The sequence below is a fragment of the Diadema setosum genome, chromosome 18, assembly GCF_964275005.1.
Source record: "Diadema setosum chromosome 18, eeDiaSeto1, whole genome shotgun sequence".
In the NCBI taxonomy this organism is placed as follows: Eukaryota; Metazoa; Echinodermata; class Echinoidea; order Diadematoida; family Diadematidae; genus Diadema; species Diadema setosum.
Window position 1 is genome coordinate 477,137 of NC_092702.1, and position 22,150 is coordinate 499,286.

The following is a 22,150-nucleotide window of genomic DNA, read 5'->3' on the forward strand; positions in this document are numbered from 1 at the left end:
GGGTCAGGGGAAGACGATGAGTTTAACCAAAGTGCAATCTACAACAAATAGCATAACCACAAACACACCGCTGACTTCCCTCTACCATGAAAACAAAATTTTAATGTATTCCGTTCTCATACGTAGATAAGAATTTGAAGATAGCAAATCAAGTAGATACTAAAGACTGAGACATTGCATGAAAAACTTGCACAGCAACTTTTCCTGATACAAGAAATAGTAATTTAACATGATTTTTCTTTTTGGAAATGGATTTCCATAGATCAATTCAATGAATGGATATTCTTCAAGCACTTAAAATAACCTACAAATCTTCCATAAGCCACAAAGAAAAATTAATTTGGCATTCATTCTTCTCTTTAGGGATCAGCTAAAGAAATGTTTTCTAACTTTTACAATTTGATAAAAAGCATCTTTTTGAACCTTTCTCCAACCAGTTCATCCTAAGTCTGCACAGATCAATGAAACTTTGCGAAATTCCATGTAATGTAATGTATCTAATTGTAAATTGGATATATCAGGAACAGCCAATGGACTCACCCAATGCATTCATTGAAAAAAAAAAAAGTAAACTGGGATACCAACATACACATCTAGAAAAATGCATAGTTACTGAAAAAAAAAATGAGCAAGGAATAGTTTTACAGTATTCATCGCATAATCGGGAAAGGTTGGGAGTAGCAAACACGGCCCCTAAGCGGGGTGCCCGATTTCGCGATGAGCACTCACTATATACTAACGGCATATGACATTGTAGTGCGCACACACACACACACACACACACACACACACATGCATACTGACGTACTGTACATGTACATGAATACACAACCACGCAACCCCTTGGCGCGACCCTCTAGCTCTCCCTGCATTCTCGCAATGATGTAGAGTAATCGCAACCGGGTTCTTCTTCTGTCACCTCTCTTCGAACACAAAATATGTGGATTAAAAGCTAGCACTTTCTTATTAAACATTCGTAGAATTCTTGGACACGTAGGGCATTCCGTATAAATACATATCCACAACCACGGGAAATGATTACCCAGAACTGATGTGGGAACGTCAAGAAAAGTCTTTCAATCATTCAATCATCACGGCTTGATTGTTTACTTGCTGCGATCACTGCACTGTACAATGGTACATGTGTTGTCAATATGTAGCGATCTAGCTCGCCATATATACACAGAAATATATACAGAAAAGTGAAGGCGGGCAGCGAGCTGAAATGTACGTGTACTGGATGGACGGAGGTCAAAACACACCAGCCCGAAGCTTGCTTTGTAAGGTCGATGTAAACGGCAACTGATAGGGAATCTTTGAAATATTGTTGTGGTATTTTGGTAGATTTTTTGTGTAAAATATCAACAAAATCAAAGATCGCTTGAAGAAAAATTGTCCCGTTTATCAGAGGTCCCCGCCTGATTATCCAGTGAAAATAACATGCATTGGAAATGTTTCTGGGAAGCGTATGTCATTTAAGCGAGGTTCCCGATTATCAGATGCCCGATTATGCGATGAATACTGTACTACGAAGTGGTATTGATAGAGCTTTATAAGGGAAGGGATATGATTTGACACAGATTGTTCAAAAATTACCACAAGGTTCCTCCAAACTTATATCTTCTAGCACACACTATTTCACAAACAGGTAGATAGATAGATAGATAGAACTATTATGTTGATAGATCTACAGACAGACAGATGTACAGTGTAGAAATACAGAGATGGAGAGGGAGAGAGAGAGAGAGGACACATACAACAGAATAATTAAGTATATATATATATATATATATATATCTATATATATTTATATATATACCTATATACAATATGATATATATATATATATATATATATATATATATATATATATATATATATATATATATATATATATATATATAAAACTATTGCTTCAAAGATATGGTGTGATTTAAATTTGTTAAGAACATAAATCTTCCACAAAGTTGTGGAACCATCAGAATTATGGCTGAAAATAAATACGATGAAAAATGGAAAGGGGGGGGGTAAGGAAACTGGAACATTTCCATGCCTACAAACTAGTACAAACTTCTAATTAGACTACACAGTGGTTTTTGTTGTTTTTGTTTGTCTTGTCACATAGTCATGAGTGCTAGCTACAGTGTACCTCTGGCTGTGGTGAGTTGTATAAACCTGTCTGCTGCCCTCTATACTTCAATGACAGGTAAGGCATAGAGCTGCTTGTAGACACAATCACTGGTATCACTTCAGAAAACATATTTCCTGTTTTCTCCTCAGCACACTATTCATAAAACTCCACAAAGTCTACTTTCAGTTTTGCGTCAGAGACACTACGAGATGGTTTTCATGTGAAGTGGTGTCATCAGAACAGAAAGAAGAAGAAAAGAATATGCAGAAGGACAAAAACTAAAGTGAATGGAGAAAGAAAAAGCAAAGCTGACAAGACTCACCATCTGCTAGGTTTGGAGAGTCTAGGTGGCTCAGCTTTGGGAATCTTGATGAGTACTCTCATGGGGTTGAGGTCGTGGTAGGGGGGTTCCTGCTCAGCTAGCTCAATGAGGGTGATCCCTAAAGACCAGATGTCAGCCTTGTAGTCGTAAGGATTGTCTTTGAGGGTCTCACATCGCACTACCTCAGGAGCCATCCTGAATGGGATGAGGTGAAATATCATATCAGAATTCTCTTCTTTTCACAATAATAGATTTATATCAAACAACGACCAGGATGATGATGATAATGATGATGATGGCACAAATTATGGTGACACTACTACTACTACTACTACTACTACTACTACTACTACTACTACTACTACTACTACTACTACTACTACTACTACTACTACTACTACTACTACTTACATGTGCCTATTTGTAGTAGTAGCAATAATAATGACACTACTACTAATAATGCTAATTAATATAGTAGTCATAAAATAATAACAATTGCAGTAATAACAATATGTATGCTAAGATAGAAATCATTGATAACTATTATCAACATTACCATCACAGTCAGAACTGAATTCAATATGAGTGATTACTGTCAGAGAATAAAAAGAATTTATATCATTTCCAGTGTGGAATATCTAACTTCATTGCACAACCAGTGGTTCAATTAACCCGTTGAAGACTATTCCCCAGTATACTCAGCCTGGTGTCTAAGGCTATGGGTTTACAGTAAAATCAGCTCATCCTCTATGGGTTGAAAATAATGTGCCCACACTTGATATTTTTCTTTAATTTATTTTTCTCTTTTTAATTATTGGATATGTTTATAGTCACATTATCATATTATCTACATTGGCATCCTTTCTGGAGTTGTTATTCTTCAAACTATCCCTTGACAATAATTAGACATAGCTAGGGCCTACATGTTGAAAAAGAAAAACACACAAATTCAATCTGCCTCTATCTTCATTTAAAGAATGTATTCTTGGTTGATTTTATTTTCTCTTATTTGCTAATTGTTGTTTTAGATTGTGATGTAGAAAACTGTGAGGTGCAGCACAAATAGCTTCAATAGACAATTTAATACTACTTATTGTAAAATTGAGTATTTTGGAATCAGAATGACAATACTGTTCTGAAAATAAATGTATGATTTGAAATTGACATTCCACAACAAAACTGTCCCTGTTTGATATCTGCCCTTAAACTTATTCAAATCAAACATGACTCACTTGAAATGCCATTTTCAAAGAAATCAGCCTTTTAAATAAAATCATATGAGCCGACTTGAAAGCAGACTATCAATTCTACTGAAATGTGTAACCAAAGGAGAGGGGCTAGGAATCATCAGTCCAGACGATGTCAACAGATACCCCCAGACAGAGAATAAATTTCAGTTGCCACAGCAACGGCAATGCTTTCTAATTTGCTGTGGTTACAGGCCACTGCATAATTTGGACTCACAGAGACGTCTTGTTGATCTGCGCCAGAGCCAAAATCCTGTCGTCAATTACCGAGCCAAGAGTAGCATCTCAAGACCAAACATCAAGTTAATACCCTGACCCAGACATGGTTACAGCCTCTCATGAATAACTCCAAATTTTCCAGAAAATTGCGAGGTTTTCTGTCACTAGTCTTCATATAATTTGTCCATGACACATAAAAATGTGCTGCCATACTTTAAGCAAACCTTAGTGAATTTTCACTGAAAAAAATGAAGTAAAACTTCCAAGACTTTAATTCTAGACATTTCTAACTATGTAGGATTTTTACAATATGTGGTCAGTACATTAATTTTTTTTTTTTTTTTTTTTTCCGTCTTGGAAGAAAATGTTCAATCTTCTTATCTACTCAGTTTTCTTACAATTTGCACAGCAAAAAAGTAAAACTACCAAACAAAAAGGAACCTTGTAGTGCATTTAAACGGTTGGCATTGTATGACTGGTGAAACTTACCAGTATGGTGTGCCAATAAAAGAATCTCTCCTTTGTTGAGGTGTGGAGTTCTTAGCAGACACACCAAAGTCGCCTGAAATGAAATAAAATAATCACAGAGAAATAACACATTTGAAAACAGGACCAACATCCTCATAAAGCCATTAACCAGTCTTACAGAGTGCAAGACACACCAGTCAGAGAAATGTACAAACAAAATTCCTTGATTTAACTTTGGTTTAGCTCTATGATTTACTATTCAACATTTTCAGCAATCAGTGTATTTTAAACCCACATGTTCACACATTCCAACAGAAATCAAAATCACTGTCAGCGAGTAAAAATGGAGGATCATATCAACAATGACATAATCAGTTAAACAATTTCGTCACAGTTTGATACTCCAAGTATTTCATATGACAATAACTGAATGATATCATTGTGCAATACTTCCACATTACATTCCATATATCATCCTTTTTTTTTTTAATTCAGAGGATTACATCAAACACATATCTTTTGTCTTATATGACTTTTTTTTTTCTTCAAATTTTGACATCACTGTAGACAATGCTGCACACTGGCACTGGTCCGATGGTCCCTGACCAGTGAAAATCACTCTCGAGCCAGTAAAAATGGAAAAGCTGGGTAACCACTGGTCTGCCAGACAAGTTGAGCCAGTAGAAAAAATGGGTTAGTGTACAGCCCTGCTGTAGAACACATCTCTTTCTTCAACTTCTATCATCTGGCATACATTAAAGGGTGTGTACAGTTCTGGTCGAGGTGAGGATTTAGCTTTTAACGTTTTGCGAGATATTCAGAAACCACTCTATGAGATGTCAAAGAGCATGCAATTCTAAGGGGTATCTAAGTTTATTTGATGAAAATCGGTTTTGAAATGGCAGAGATATCCAAAAAACAAGGTAAAACAAAGAGATCCTAATAAAAGGCGTGGCCTGTCGCCTATTATTATTATCACTTTTTTGGATATCTCAGCCATTTGAAAACCAATTTTCATCAAATAAATGTTGAATACTTCTTAAAATTACATGCTCTTTCATATTTCATAAGAGGTTTCTCATTATCTCATTTAAGAATGTTCAAAGTATGAATCCCCACCTCAACCAGTACTATACAGTCCCTTTAACACTAACACATGGACTCTAGACACACCCATCTTTGGAATGCGTGGCAGAATGTCCTACCTGTCTGGTTGATAACAGCTACATAAGAATTTGGTCCAATAAAACATGTCACTTCATATATTAGCACTTAATACATTACGAGCTGTCACTATTTTGTCAGCTCTTGGTGTTGATAAACTGTGTCACAGAGTGACTTTGGTAAGGTTTCCAGGAAGCTGTCAATCATATCATCAATGTTTGCGTATCTGCATGTTTCCTTTTTGTTGCATTGGAACGAAATGCTCTGATACAGAGCTGAAAACAGGAAAACCCCTTTTAAACCCACAACAAACACCACTGCAATGTATTCCCTAATCAATTGCAGAATAGAAGTACAAGGACAACTTTATGTCCCATATAACATACAGAATGAATTTGGAGGCTTCTTCATGAAACCACTTATCTGCCAGTTGAAACTTTCAATAAATCAAACTTATAACAAATAAAACAATATCAAAACCATACCACTAAGTAATTGTGTGATTAAATGAGTGAGTGAATGGGGTATAAAGCGAGGTACTGTAAAACCAGTAAAATTCACAGCATGAAACTTTTGCCAATCACCACTTGTATTCAATGCAATGTGTAAACAAACACTCTCACCTGCACTATACATTGTACTTTAGCGATTCTGGCTCCTTGCAAAATTCATGAAAGTTTCATACAAGGGAAAATTTCTGGTTTTACATTATAGACATTTACCAAAGGAGAAAAAGAAGAGAGAAAGCTGACACTAAAGAGGTTAATAAAAAGTATAAATTCCAAGTAACTTTAAATAAAGAATTAATGAGTGCATGAAAAAATACATGTATGACAAAATAAATGAGTGAATACTGTCAGAGCAGATGAGTACATGAATAAAACAAAATATGAATTGATTGAATGTGTTAAAAACTTATTGACTGAATTAATAAATGACTGAATAAGTCAGTAAAAGACCAAATGACTGAAAGAATGATTGAATGAATAAAGGATGAAACTGAGTGAATGATTGAATGAGTGAAACACTAAGTGACTGACAGACTGACTGAATGATTCACTGCATGAATGAGTGAAAGACTGAATAACTGACAGACTGAATGAACGAATGATTGAATGAGTGAGTGAAAGACTGAGTGTTGACAGACTGACTGAATGAATGGTTGATTGAATGAGCGAGTGAAAGACCGAGTGCTGACAGACTGAATGAATGAATGATTGAATGAGTGAGTGAAAGACTGAGTGTTGACAGACTGACTGAATTAATGATTGAATGAGTGAGTGAAAGACTGAGTGCTGACAGACTGTATGAGTAAATGAATGGTTAATTGAATGAGTGAAAGACTGAGTGACTGACAGACTGAATGAATGAATGATTGAATGAGTGAGTGAAAGACTGAATGACTGACTGAATGAATAAATGATTCACTGCACAAATGAGTGAAAGACTGAGTGACTGAAGGAATGAGTTAATGAAAGAAAGAGTGACGGAGTCAATGAATACTCACCAAGCTTGACATCTCCTGCCATAGTGAGGAGTATGTTACCAGCCTTCAGATCTCTATGGATGATGTGATGTTCATGGAGGTAGACTAAAGCTTCTAATGTTTGTTTGCAGACCACCTTGATTTGAGGCTCAGTCAGCGGCTTCTCAAGCTCCAAGATAATGTCATCCAAGGCTCCACCATCACAGAATTCTATCAGCATCTGAAATGGACCCCAAAATAGACACATGTTTACATGTAGGTTGGGTTCTCTCTTTTAACACATTCACATATCACATAGTGTCAATCTTTACCAAAAAATCTACCCCCTTCCTCCCTCCCCCCCCCCCCCCTCCCCCAAAAAGAACAAAACTCATCAAATCTAAGAAATTGCTCATACACATGTAACTTCCATTAATATATGAAATATTACAAAAACGAATAAAGAAAAGTCAAACTGAATTAATCAATCAATTAATTAAACGAGGAAACAAAAATGATCAACTCTGGTTAACACACAAACAAGTTTTAGTGCTCGGCAAAATATCAAAAAATTAAATTACTGCTTGATCTGAATTTAAGGTAGATGTCACACCTTGGGATAGGCAAATCAAAGTTCAATAGTTTAGAGAATATCTGTTTCTGAATAATTCATCATCATGCCCAATTTTTAATTTGACTGTATAAGATATCAATGCGTCATCATGAATTATACTCTACAGCAGTTGGAAGCCATATGTCAATCATATGGTATATACAGCAAGATATATTTCGTGTTTTATGCCAGCACCCATGGGAGTCTAAAACTTAAAGGACAAGTTCACCTTCACAGACATGTGGGTTGAGTGAATACAGCAATATTAGTAGAATACATCAGTGAGAGTTTGAGGTAAATTGGACAATCCGTTCAAAAGTTATGAATTTTTGAAGTTTCTGCTCAGTCACTGCTGGATGAGAAGACTACTATAGCGTGTGATGTCACATGTGTACAACGATATAAAGAAAGCATAAAGAAAATTCAACATGTTTTCACTTTTCTCGCATAACAAAGGAACACTTGACTTCTCTCTTTCAGAAGGGAGGGGGAATGATATTAGGGAGTTTTCGATTGGGTGAACGAGAAGGACGTGCCGCCGAGCGCAACCGTACATCAAGGCGTCACGTCTGTACGTTGACCCGCTGCTAAAACACGTTTCGATTTCGGGCGCCGGCGTCACGTCTTGTGGCGTGTGCTGGCCCTGTGCCTTGCGTGCATATAAGCGGAATTTGTGACTCGTTTCTGTACTTGTAATATTTATTTTGTCTTTGACTAGATGCGTATCCTGGGAGGAATTATGTGGATTTTAAAACATGATGCATGGTAAGACTACTAGGCAAATGCACTGACCGCTGCACTAGCTAGGCCAAGCACCAAAATCTGTTTGCGTACAGCATTACGTGTAAATGCATGTGTGGGACTACGGTAGGCAGTTGCACAGTGCGAAACAGTGAAAACGGGCAAATAAAGTAGGTACCAGAGGCTGTAGTTTGTATGTCAGCGCTGCTGCTGTGACGTATCAAGATCATAAGCTTTCATGCAATTAGAATATAAATATTCTCTCGAAAGAAAAAGGAAAACAGGTGAACTGAGCACGGATTTCCCGAGAGTCATCGTGCTCTTTCGCACGATACCCGAGAGGAGTGTGACGTCATAGCAAGGGTGGGTTGAGCACGGCACAACCGATTTGGGTGGACGGTGATAACCGGGGTTAACGCGTTCGAAATTTGTGCGATGAGCCGAGGGTCGACACTCTCACATGCGCAGTACGTAAAAACTACGTCATAACAGGGTGACGCCTGGCTCAACGTGCAAATCGAAAAGTCCCTATTGCCCTTAACATACATCAGTAACAAGTTGAAGAAAATGTGCACTTTTTTCAAAAAGTAAAGTTTTTGTGAAATTCTCCTTTTATTTTCTTTATATCGTTGTACGCATGTGACATCATACATTGTAGTAGTCTTCTCATTCAGCAGTGACTGCGCAGATACTCTAAAAATTCATAACTTTGGAACTGATTGTCGGATTTTCTCCAAACTTTCACTGATGTGTTCTACTAATGTTGTTGCATTCACTCAATCCACAAGTATATGAAGGTGGACTTGTCCTTTAACAACAGTCTTACCCATAATGTTCCTTGATGTAAAAATGTCTCTTCCAGAGCTATGATATTAGGATGACTGCATTCCGTCAGGATGTCAATCTCTACTCGGAAGTCGTTCAGGTCGTCTGTGTCTTTAATTTCAATGAGTTTTGCAGCAACAAGGTTTCCATTAGTCCTGTTTCTTGCCTGAAATAGAGAGACAAAATAAAGCACAAAAGAAGAACTTATAGATTATTGCATTCAAACAAATTTTACATATCTCAATGAACACAAACATACATTCATGTTGATCATTATATTAAATCATTCATCACACACTCAGTTCAAACTCAGCATATTGACAGAAATATGATAGAAATCACATTTGTTTAACATTTCTCATCACTGTCAGAATGCTTTATTTCCCAACATTTTTTCAACAAACTACAAAAAGTCATATCACTGCTATTGTTGAATTCACATATCATATGTGATGGTAGAATTAAGAGGATTCTGCAAGAACTAGACAACAATATTTGTAATGCAAATATGATCATCTGGCCCTTTCTTCATTCAGAATGCAACATCTTTACATTGATTTCTAATATTTGGGGCTAATACATCATACTAAATGATATAATCTTTCTATATATTAACACTTAATTGCTGGAGATACCATGTTCATTACCTGGTATATGTTATGACTTCCCTTTTCTCATCTTATAAAATCTTTGTTGGAATTCTAACATCATGTTTAACTCGACTGCTATCCATGCAATGTAAAATGCACAAGTTCCAGGTAGAGCTAAAGATCACATGTCCATCTGTGGAATCGTAATGCCTCTTGCACCCTTCTGGTGTGAAACGTATATTGAAGCATGAGGGGCTTCTTCTGCCGAATTTTTGAGATTTCATATGTCTTGTTATATCATATACTTGATGGCAACTGTATACAATAGACATAGATAATGATGAATGCATACAATGAATTGATACACCACTAGAATACATGAGACTTTCTAAGACTGTGCAGTTATTCACAGATCTGTTTAGTCTGTATTTTAAACTACAATTTGCACTTGTACAATGCTTTGTCACACATCCAATTTTGGGGGCCTAAGTAATACAAGCTGTGTTGTAAGCTGCACTTTTAATATACGTCCCCCCACTGTAGTTCTGATTTCTACTTTGTATTACCGTTCACTGTTTAAGTATATGTTTTAACTATCATTTACTGTACGTCATGAAAAACAAAATGTCACTGTATTGTAATAATCATTGTATACATTTGTTTCTTTTAACTGTGAACATAAAGCGGAAGTAAACCCATTTCAATCAATCAATCAATCTGAAACACATATAAAGACAACAGGTTTGATGTCATAATATCACAACTCTTCTAGCAGCTATACTTTGGTATTTCAGAAACAACACACCATTCCCTTCTTGCACAGAATGGCCGATGTGTAAAAAAAAAAAAATAAAAAAAATGTGTAGTCAATGATAACCCGGTGTTGTGTAAGTTACGAAAAGGGAACTATTGAAGAAAATTTTCTGCAGTGCACATCCTACATTCAATGCACCAGTTTCCCATACAGGAACTTCACACATCAAAACACCTTAGCCCAGCCCAACTTTAGGCCATGTTATCTTGTCTGTCTATTCTCCCTCAGATATTGTAAGCTGGATCCATGTTCAGAATGGACACAGAAGTCAAAGGCTAAAAATATGAGCAAAACATGTACATACAACTGTACTGGACCATGGATAAGACAGCAGAACTTTGTACAATATGATTACAAATTCAATTTACTGACTGCTCTAAAAACACCCCCCCCCCCAAAAAAATGAATTAAACAAACAAATAAATAAATAAATAAATGAATAAACAAATAAATATATAAATAAATAAATAAATAAATATGATGACATGTTGGTGATTCTTCAACTTGGAAGATTTTAGTCTAATGTAGTTTTAAAGCTACATTTTTTGTTTCAGTACACTTATATTTCGAATGTCAGACCCCAAAAAAATGACACCGAGTGTCTACATACATTCCATTGTAAAGGATGACTTGTGATAGCAGAGTAATATCAGTCAATTTTGGTAGTTGCATCAATCAAAAGCAACTGTCAACTCTTTTTTTTTTCCCCCAGCTGTTCCATAACCTTAGTCTATTTACCACAAAGGACAGACATGCTGGTTGCTCATCATTGTATTGAAATTTCCTCTCAAGTTAAGCATATCTCACACAAAAATAATAATTATTATTATAATAATCATCATTATCATAATTGGACACAATACATACATGACTTCACATGGAAATCATTTAAATCCAACACCAACCAGTCCCTTTCAAAACATACTTTATCAGACTTGATCTAGTACATAATGCAGCAGCACTTTGGTAAATATACTGAATATCAAGGAACATTGTGTACAAAATGTAGCTTGAGCTGCGCCATGTCCCACTATTCATAAGTTGGTACTAACCCACATTCCGACTAGCCCAAGACAACTAAAACTTTGTCCAAGAAGTAGGATGTTAGGACACTTGTCCATTCAACACAATGATTGAATACTTGCTCAACAAACCATGTCAGCAAGTGCAGAAACTATTTCTTGATAGTCTTTCCCTATCTTTAAAAGATGTAAACACGGCCGATACTTCCTCCTAGTCCTACACGAGATAGCATGGAATATGCTGCTGCAAATGGTTTAATAGTTCAGAAAAGTGCATTACACCCCCACAGTTCAAACTGAATGTTACGGAAACGTCATCCCTTGCAAAGGATAATTGAGTGTACCTATCCATGCAGGTAACAATAGGTAGACAGTTTGTGTACTCACAGCATCATAGGCTTGATAATCTGTGAATAACAAGTTGTATTTAAACTTAAAACTTGAAGTTCTGACACTGTGGATTTATATCACTTCACATCGTTTCATGTAAAAATATAATCTGATTTTACAATTTTCTCTGGTACATGTACAAATCTTAATTAAACATCCAAGTCTTGTTTCCCTAAAAGACAATACTAAAAGTGATTAAAATCAATACCGGGTGTGCACTCACATTAAGACTGAACAAATTCACATGTTTGCTGTGAAAAATAAATAAATAAATAAATAAAATAAGATAAAATAAAGTGTTAACTGCTAAATCATATCAGACTTTCCTTGTAGTTTCTGAGGTATTCATCAAAGCTGGGACACGTATCATTTCTGGTACAGTTGTCCACTGCCAGGCAGAGAAATCAAAGCCAATCCAATTCTAGTAATTTTAAGTGCATTGTTTCAACACACTGCCGCACACGGTGTGTTTGAACAAGGTGTGAAATCAATTTTGATGTTGACATTTAGGGTGTATCTCCAAGGCAGTGCCCCCATCAGTGAATGCATTATAAAATATCATACCATATTGTGCACATCAAAACGTCTGCACAAATGTACAAAGTTTATGCTTATGCTCTGCATTAGTAATTATTTTTTTTTTAAACATCTGTGCAATCAATTTCAATCACAGAAACGTGATCTCACTCAGTCTATGCTTTTTTTTCCAGTCCATGTTGCCATGGGTGTAAATGTACTCATGTATGCTAATCCAAATACTGTAAAAGTGGATATTTTTGCGTGACTACTTTTTCATGCTCGGCCGGGTAAGAAGAGTTTCAAATGTTTTTAATTCAAGACATCAACTACTGGGACATACGGCAAGCAAAAATATTCTTGTGCATTAATTTTGCACTAGTTTCTGGTTGCGCGAAATGTGTGAAAATGTCAACACTACAAAAATTTCCACTTTTACGGTACTTCAATTGCAATAAAGTGGAGGGGGTTACACAGTAAGATTTTGTTTTTTCTTACAAAGCATTCTTAGGCTAGGTTTACCAATGTCTTTCACTGTCTCCTGTTACTGTGTGTGATCATGAATGGTGAGTAAAATAGTCTTTCAGTACTTTCCAAACACAGAATTTAGACTTTTACAGAATTCCTACCAACATAATAAGAAATAGACAGCTAAAAAAAAAGATATGATCAAAATGGCAATATAAATTGTGCATTGTGCCTTTGCCTCTTACAATTGTCAAGAATTGTTATCTTTATGATCTCCTAGATATTGATGCTGAATGAAATGTTAAATACAACAGCCAAGATTCATTAATTCCAGTCTAATCTGATTTCATGGTAGCATACAGCATTCTTTTCAACAGGAGCATGGTCAAGAAGGGGGTTTTGAGGGAGCCTTACATGTGTGTGTGTGTGTGTGTGTGTGTGTGTGTGTAAAAGAGTGTTGATGTGTATATTATTATGTGTGGCTCAGTAAATGCTACTACCTGACTGTACTTGATGAATTAGGTGCCTACATGGAGTCACAGGAGAAATTTGATTATGGAATGAAACATGAGGGCTGACTGTACAGAAAGACAAAAAACCCTTGATACACTCGACTTAAGCTCAGAGTAATTCGGCCCTCACTCGACATTCGATAATCAAATTTCTCCAGTGACTCCATATGGTTTATCAAGTTTATAAAATGTTCATCTGATGAGTACTATGCCGCCCCACACTATCCTCTATGTGAGAAATCAATACACTGACAGCGAGACATTCACTTCAATACTTCCTCATGTGCTAAGGACTGCTCCATCACATGTGTGGAGCAGTGAACAGTTTGACGTCAGGAATAACTCAAGGTACCAATATAGGCATGCTCATGATACCAATAAGGGCATCCTCTTGGTATCGGTTCTAGGAACAGTACCCCCTGGAAAACCACCCTCCGGATAACTACCACCCGGATAATCACCCCCCAGGGAAATTCCCCCTTAGGGCAACTGCCCCCCCCCCCCCCCCCCCCCCCGGACAACTACCCCCCTAGGGCAATCACCCTCCAGGGCAATTACCCCGTAGGACATCTACCACCCGGACAACTACCCTCCTAGGGCAATCACCCCCCTGGGCGATTCCCCCTTAGGACAATTACCCCACGGATAACTACCCCAAGGATGACTACCCCTGGATAACTACCCCCCAGGATAACTACCCCCTGGATAACTACCACCAGGAAAACTACCCCTGGATAACTACCCCCCGGATTACTACCCCCTGGATAACTACCCCCCGGATTACTACCCCCTGGATAACTACCCCCCGGATTACTACCCCCTGGATAACTACCCCCCGGATTACTACCCCCTGGATAACTACCCCCCGGATTACTACCCCCGGGATAACTACCCCCCGGATAACTAACCCCCGGATAACTACCCCCGGATAACTACCCCCCGGATAACTACCCCCCGATAACTACCCCCGGGGTAACTACCCCCCGGATAACTACACCCGGGATAACTGCCCCCCCGGATAACTACCCCCCGGATAATTACCACCGGGAAAAATACCTCCTGGATAATTACTCCACTCCCCCCCCCCCCCAAAAAAAAAAAATAATAATAATAAATAAATAAATAAAAATAAAAAAAAAATAGATGAAATGAATAAATAAATAATAAAAAAAAAAATAAAAAGATCTGGATGCCCCCGGATTACTACCCCCAATTTACCCCCTCCCTCGAAGAATACTCCCTGGATAAGTATGACCTATACCCCCTAGATAAATATCTCCCTCACCATGAAAGACAGTAGGAGTTATTGCCACGTTCTTCGACATTTTGTGTGCATTTCGTGCGATATAAGACTTTCATGTACTAGTATATCCTAGACGTAGGCCTACGCACACGTTTGTTTAACCCATTGAAAAATGATGGTTATTGAGCTCTTGCAGCATAGAATTCTGTCAGGATTGGCAATGGTTATTGGTTATTAGTTATTGGTTATTGGTTATTGGTTATCTGTTATTGGTTATTTGTTGTTTGTTATTGGTTGTTGGTTAATGACTTTCGGTTACCCCAGGGTTCTGTTGGAGGCCCGGGTTTTGTTTTTGTTGTTTGGTCTGTTTAGGAAACTAATCACTAAAATATTGCGCAAGCATTGTATTGGTTATTATTGTTATGCATGTGATACACAGCCTAATTTTCTTTTAAACCTCTTCTGTCTTCACTGTCACCCGCCATAATTGCAGAACTTGAAGCGTGTTGGCAAGACATGAAGAATCTTGCTGGCATCCAATGGTCTTAAACTGAATGATGATAGATTTTGAGTTTCTTATTATTATCATTATTATTATCATATGTATATATTGGTTTCAAGAATGAAATGTTAAGTGAAGTTGATCATCAATGATATTATGTCCACATCAGTCCTGTCTGTAGCACTGGTATACTTCATCAAAAACAGCCTGTAACTCCAATAGGTGTTATAATTCATTATGAAATCTCATTTCGAAGTCATGTAACTCAAGTTCAGCGGAATGTTAGAGATGAGTTGTTGTTTGTTTGTTTTTTTTATCTGCAGCTGATATGCTTAATCATGCTTTGACTTCTTCGCGGTTGGCTTATTTAAATTGGTTTCTGTGTATTCTTCAAAAAAATCACAAACTTTCAAACACAGACGGTGAATGTACGTATCATCGACTCGGATGCGGCTCGGGCATACCGAAATCATCGAAAATAAACGAAGAATCACTGTGGTTGCTAAGACTTTGTCGATACCCGTTATTTTTCGCTGTACAGCCAAACATTGTATATTCAATAACATCTGTCAGATGATTTATTTATTATTTGTAAGGCATCATTTACAACATTTTGGCATCAAATAATAAAATGTAATATATATACAATAATATGATTCTCATTATAGCTAGTTTCTTCAATTTAAACGATATTCATTATCCAAACATCTGTGACATAATTACAATACATATATATGAGATTACTCTACAGAATATGATATTATATTCTGTCGGAAGAGAAAATACATAATTATCTGAATGTATAGGTAAGCATATAGCGATACGTATTTTGCACACGTGTGGTTCTCTCTATGTGTCTACAGGGAGGCCTATACGTCGTTGATACAGATCGGCATGCTACATTACACAAAGCCATGGGCGTAAATCGGGGATGGGATGGGGGTATACATCCCCCACCCCTGAAATGGAGGAGGGGGGATTGCCTGTTCAATCATCCTCCCTGAAATTTGAAGAAAAAAACAACAACAACAGAGGAAGCAGAAATGTGATTATATCATTTTTCAGCATATTGCTTGACGTTCATACACCCACCTTCAGAGCGGTAAGAGAGCTGAACAGTATTCAATCTTGTTGGATGATGTATAGACTATTTAAAAAAAAAAAATCCTGAATACTTCTGAGTGTACAACACTTATATCACTTATATTCGGAAAACTCGAAAGTTATTTCATGTACAAAAGGAAATTCCCTTTTAATTAACACTTTCCTCTCTTATTTTCACAAGATCAGTTGTTTAATTCTTAATTTCCCAAATATTTCATCAAACCGTATTCGAGATATCTAAATTGTAACTTTAAAAAGGCAAAAGCTCCCTCGAACCGGAAGTGTGGTGATAGCTCGCCCCCCCTCCATGCATGCAAGGACAGACAGTTTTCCAAATATGCCACAAAATATTTGCATCAAAACGTTTAAATGCAAGCAGAAAATGCAGAATGTCCCTCGTGCGAGGGGGGGGGGCTGGATAGCGCTTATCCCCTTCCACTTTTTTTGATTGACAATTAATTTCCAGACATTCAAAAAAAGTGTGCTACAGATTTTTGAATTTCAGTTCTAAAACTAAAAAGAGCTCCCACGAATATGGGAGAGCTACTTTGCCACCCTCCCATTGCTTGGTCCCCTCTATAGACTTAATACACTTCGGGAAATGACAATTTCCTAATTCTGCACAAAAAAGGGTGCTTCGGATCGCTTTATTTCAATTCTAACAACGCAAAAGCTCCGTCGAGCGGAAGGGGAAATCCTTCTCCCTCACCCCAACCCTAAACTCTACTTCACTAGATTTTGTTCATACATAGAGATGATGACTCGGAATAAGAGCTAAATTCCGTGATTGTAACACTTTCCTGAAAGAGCCCTATTTATTCCATTATTCCTTTTTTTTTGCACCAAAAGTTTGCACCAGATCGCTGAATTTCAGGTCTAAAAAGACTAAATCACCTTCGTGTGAAAGGACAAATGCCATTTATCTACCCCCTCATGTGCTTGCTTTTTCTTTTTGATTGTTTGACAGACACCGTTCATGATATTCATAAAAATTAGTTATCCGGGGGGTAGTTATCCTGGTGGTAGTTATCCTGGTGGTAGTTATCCGGGTGGTAGTTATCCGGGTGGTAGTTATCTGGGTGGTAGTTATCCTGGTGGTAGTTATCCAGGGGGTAGTTCTCCGGGAGGTAGTTATCCAGGGGGTAGTTATCCGGGTGGTAGTTGTATGGGTGGTAGTTATCCTGGTGGTAGTTATCCAGGGGGTAGTTCTCCGGGAGGTAGTTATCCAGGGGGTAGTTATCCGGGTGGTAGTTATCTGGGGGGCAGTTAACCGGTGGGTAGTTATCCGGTGGGTAGTTGTCCTAGGGGGAATTGCCCTGGGGGGTGATTGCCCTAAGAGGGTAGTTGTCCGGGGGGGGGGGGGGGGGGGGGGGGGGGGGGGGTAGTTGCCCTAGGGGGTAATTGCCCTGGAGGGTAATTGCCCTAGGAGGGTAGTTTTCCGGGTGGTACTTGCCCTAGGGGGGAATAGCCCTGGGGGGTAATTATCCTTGTGGTAGTTATCCGGGGGGGGGGGGGGGGGTTGCCCAGGGGGTAAGTGCCCGGATACGCTTGGTATCAATAAAGGCATCCTCAGGGTACCTGTAAGGGCATCCTCATACATTTGTAGTACTGGTAATGGCATTACTCTCGGTACCAACAGTGGAATCCTCACGGTACCAACAGAGGTATCCCATGGAACCAGTAGTGGCATCCTCATGGTGCCATTAAAAGCCCCCTCACAGTACCAATAAAGGCCCTCTCATGGTACCTGTAAAGGCATCCTCATATGGCACCCTCTCTGTACCAATAGTGGCATCCTAATAGTACTGGTAATGGCATTTTCATGGTACAAATTGTACCAACGGAGGTATCCTCACAATGGAACCAGTGGTGGCATCCTCATGGTATCAATAGCGACACCCTCTTGGTACCGAGTAAGGCATCCTCATCAAACTGAGAGTGATGAAACACCCATTTCACAAAACACCAATTAATACTATCTAGGAAATTACATATGACAATTCCCTTTCAGTATTTGCCAAGGGTGCAGTCAATACAACTAACAGAGTCTCTCTTTTGCAATGGCTATTTTGGCTATTTTGTCTACATTGTATTTTGATGCACATAAAGATGGATCCACAGATGGCAACTCATACACAACAAAATAATCAAATGCAGAACAAAAAAGACTGTCTTATTAAGAACTGACAGTGTGTCTGATAACTGGACATTTTATGACTGCATGGGAAATATCTGGCAGCACACTGTAAATGTGACAATTTTCACACAAATAATATTTCCTGCTTGGCAGAGTACACGTACAATGAATTTTCTGTGTTTTCAATAACATGGAATCTATTTCTAAAATAGTACACAAATATATCAAGAAACTATCTACTTATATTGTACTTAAATCTTTTGTGCTAGTTTCATGTTGTGTGATATGCATGAAAATTTGCACACTGCAAAAATTTCTTCTTTACAATTGGTGTACAGATAGCAATTGTTTTACTGTATTCACTCATGAGCTGCTACATTTATGCATATCACTCCCAGAAGATGGGTAAAAAAAAAAAATATGATGTAACCACAGTAAACGCACCTCAAACTGGTACCTACTGGTAGGGCAGATATGAAGGTCCAAAATGTGTGCATGTGGCCAGACTTTCTTCAGACAATTCTAACAAATGATACTAAATATTTAAAGCATTACACTTCTTAAGAGTTGTGGAGGACCACAAAACACATGAATGAGATTGATGTCAACACACATCAATTCATCATACCTCTATATGGCTAGGGCAAGAATAAAACAAAACAGACACTCATGAAAGATCACTCTAGTAAAACTTTTTTCTTGGCTAGAAAAACTGAGAAGACATCAAAAATTTAACCTATATCCACAGAAATCTTACAAAGGAGTAGTCACCTTGCTAAAATAGAATTACAAGAGCGATTTACATCCAGCTTGAAGCAAAATCTGAAATTAGCTTCAGTGGCTGATCACTGAGGTCAGCTGATTATTCATGGTGGTTTGAAGGAATTCAATGCATAGACCACCGAAAATAAATCTGCTCTCCCAACATGAATTTATACACTGTGTATGATATGTAATAACAATTCATCTCCTTGTGCATGGATCTAAACACACCATTCAGCTATTACCTCTATACACACAGGTCCTTTGCACCGACATTCTGTTACACACACACACACACACACACATATACACACACACACACACACACACACACACAGTGTACACACACAGAGTACCCTTTCTGAATGGGACATACACACCACACTGGCCTGCCCACTAAATAAACCAACTGTGGAGCTGCTCCCTGCTGACTCACTGTATTTAGGCGGAGCAGTGGCCCTCATGCAGCATAGCTTTTCATATCACTGCCCACTCTCTGAACAGATTTCTGCCTCCCTAAATGATTGATAAACCACAGTATGGAGAACCATGAAGATGGAGACAGAATGAACTAATATCAACATGACTGTATCAAAATGGTATTCCATTTATGTAACTGGTCTACTGCATGAAATCTTATATGGGCAACTAGAGGAGGTCCTTCCACTTAAATTGTACACTCTCTTCATGCATATCACATATTTCCAGTTTCTGTGATACTTGTATTCCTATCTCATCTTATACTAAATAATACAAAAACATTAGCTGGATTCTCACTTCAAAAACTTTGGCAACAGACACACTGACAAATAACAATTAATGCAAAAAAAAAAAAATCTATGAAAACCTGTGAAAGATATCAAAAATCCTTAAACATACTCATATTGTTAGCCTATACATTGCCATGGTAAAATATCCTGATATGAACACGATTATCAAAAACTGATGTACATTATTAAACTAGAATTATCACTGAAGGTGATTAATACCCCCACCCCTAGTGCTGCTTTATAGTACAATGTATGTGATGTTATGAGGGCAATGACGTTTATACCAAGTTTGTGCACTTGTCGAATTGGAAACAGAATAATACTGTACAATTACCACAGTTGCTTGAGTGCTATGGTAACAGCTGGTTCCACAAGGTTTGGGTAAAAAGTGTGGTTACCATGGCAATGTATTGTCTGATACAAACACAAGGGACATTTTGCATAACTACACTTAAAGACCATCATACACACCAAATTTGACCTTCATAGCTTGAATGGTTTATTTTGATACAAAAATGATTGGTTACCATGGTGACACATTTTCCTTATACTAACACATTGGTGTCTTGCAAAACTACACTTCTAGATCATGATACATAATAAATTTGACTTTAATTGCTTGAATGATGGAAAAGTTATTCGATCTGCAAGGTTTTGGTAAATTTGTGGTTACCATGGCAACGGTTTGTGTGACAAACACAAAAATTATGTGTTCCACATCTATACCTCAGGGCCATAATGCCTACCAAATTTGGTTTCAATTGCTTGAAAACTGTGGAAGAAGTTCACTCCACAGGATTTAAAAAAAAAATGTGGTTACCACGGCAACACATTGTCCGATACAAATACAAAGGACATTTTGCAAAACTACACTTAAAGAGCATCATACACACCAAATTTCACCTTCATAGATTAAATGGTTCAATTTGATACAAAAATGAGTTGTTACCATGGCAACACATTTTTCTTATATTAACACATTGGTGTCTTGCATAACTACGGTCTCCCGATCATCATACATACTAAATTTGACCTTAACTGCTTGAATGATGCGGAAGTTATTCAATCCACAAGGTTTTGGTAAAATTATGGTTACCATGGCAACGCTTTGTCTGACAAACACAAAAATTATGTGTTCCACATCTATGCCTCAAGGCCATAATGCCTACCAAATTTGATTTCAATTGCTTCAAAACTGTGGAAGTTGTTCAATTCACAGGATTTCGAAGAAACCATGCAGTTACCATGGCAACGCTTTGTCAAGTACAAACACAAAGAGTGTCTTGCATAACTACACCTATAGATCATCATAGATACCAATTTTGAAATTGATTGCTTAAATACTATGGAAGTAATTCCCTCCACAAGGTTTTGCTAAAATTGTGGTTACCATGGCAACGCATTGTTCGACAAACACAAAAAACATGTCTTGCACATCTATACCTCAATATCATCATTTACCCAAAGTTTTATTTAAATTGCTTCAAAACTGTAGGAGTTCGCGACGCAAGATTTTGCAACAGACCGACCGACCGCCCGACCAACATCACGGTGATTCCTACATACCCCCTTCACACTATGTGTGGCGGGGGTATAAAAAAGGTTTGTCACAAAATATCACACTGCACTCAGGGATTTTCTATACTTTGATTGAAAATGGTTTACTTTAAAAACAAGGAAAAGTAGAAATTACGCGGTGCGTAATATATGTCCCCGCCGGAAGTAGCATTTTGTAACAAAATGTGCAATATAGGTAAAAAATCAAGGTCAAAGGTCAAAAAAGTCAAAGGTCAAAATTCTGTGTAGAAGTTTTGAAGCCCTCACCTAGTGCCATCACATAAAGCAAATGGAATCGAAATTGGGTTAGAAATGGCGAAGGAGTAGCATTTTGTAGCCAATGTACAATATAGGTCAAAAATCAAGGTCAAAGGTCAAAGAAGACAAAGGTCAAAATTCTGTGTAGAAGTTTTGAAGCCCTCACCTAGTGCTATCACATAAAGCAAACGGAATCGAAATCGGGTTAGAAATGGCGAAGGAGTAGCATTTTGTAGCAAAATGTACAATATAGGTCAAAAATCAAGGTCAAAGGTCAAAGAAGTCAAAGGTCAAAATTCTGTGTAGAAGT

The 22,150-nt window shown here is 37.7% G+C and overlaps 1 protein-coding gene across 2 annotated transcripts in view; it reads right to left on the reverse strand.

Annotated features, from left to right (window-relative positions):
* The window catches only part of LOC140242103 (serine/threonine-protein kinase 10-like), a 72,348-nt gene that overhangs the window by 37,772 nt on the left and 12,426 nt on the right, over positions 1-22,150 (reverse strand). For both annotated transcript variants that reach the window (XM_072321863.1, XM_072321862.1), the window contains exons 2-5: positions 9,197-9,361; positions 7,059-7,257; positions 4,409-4,481; positions 2,454-2,648 (exon numbers count right to left, since the gene is read on the reverse strand). In XM_072321863.1, the coding sequence (XP_072177964.1) occupies positions 2,454-2,648; positions 4,409-4,481; positions 7,059-7,257; positions 9,197-9,361 (632 nt within the window). The remainder of the gene's footprint in view (positions 1-2,453; positions 2,649-4,408; positions 4,482-7,058; positions 7,258-9,196; positions 9,362-22,150) is intronic.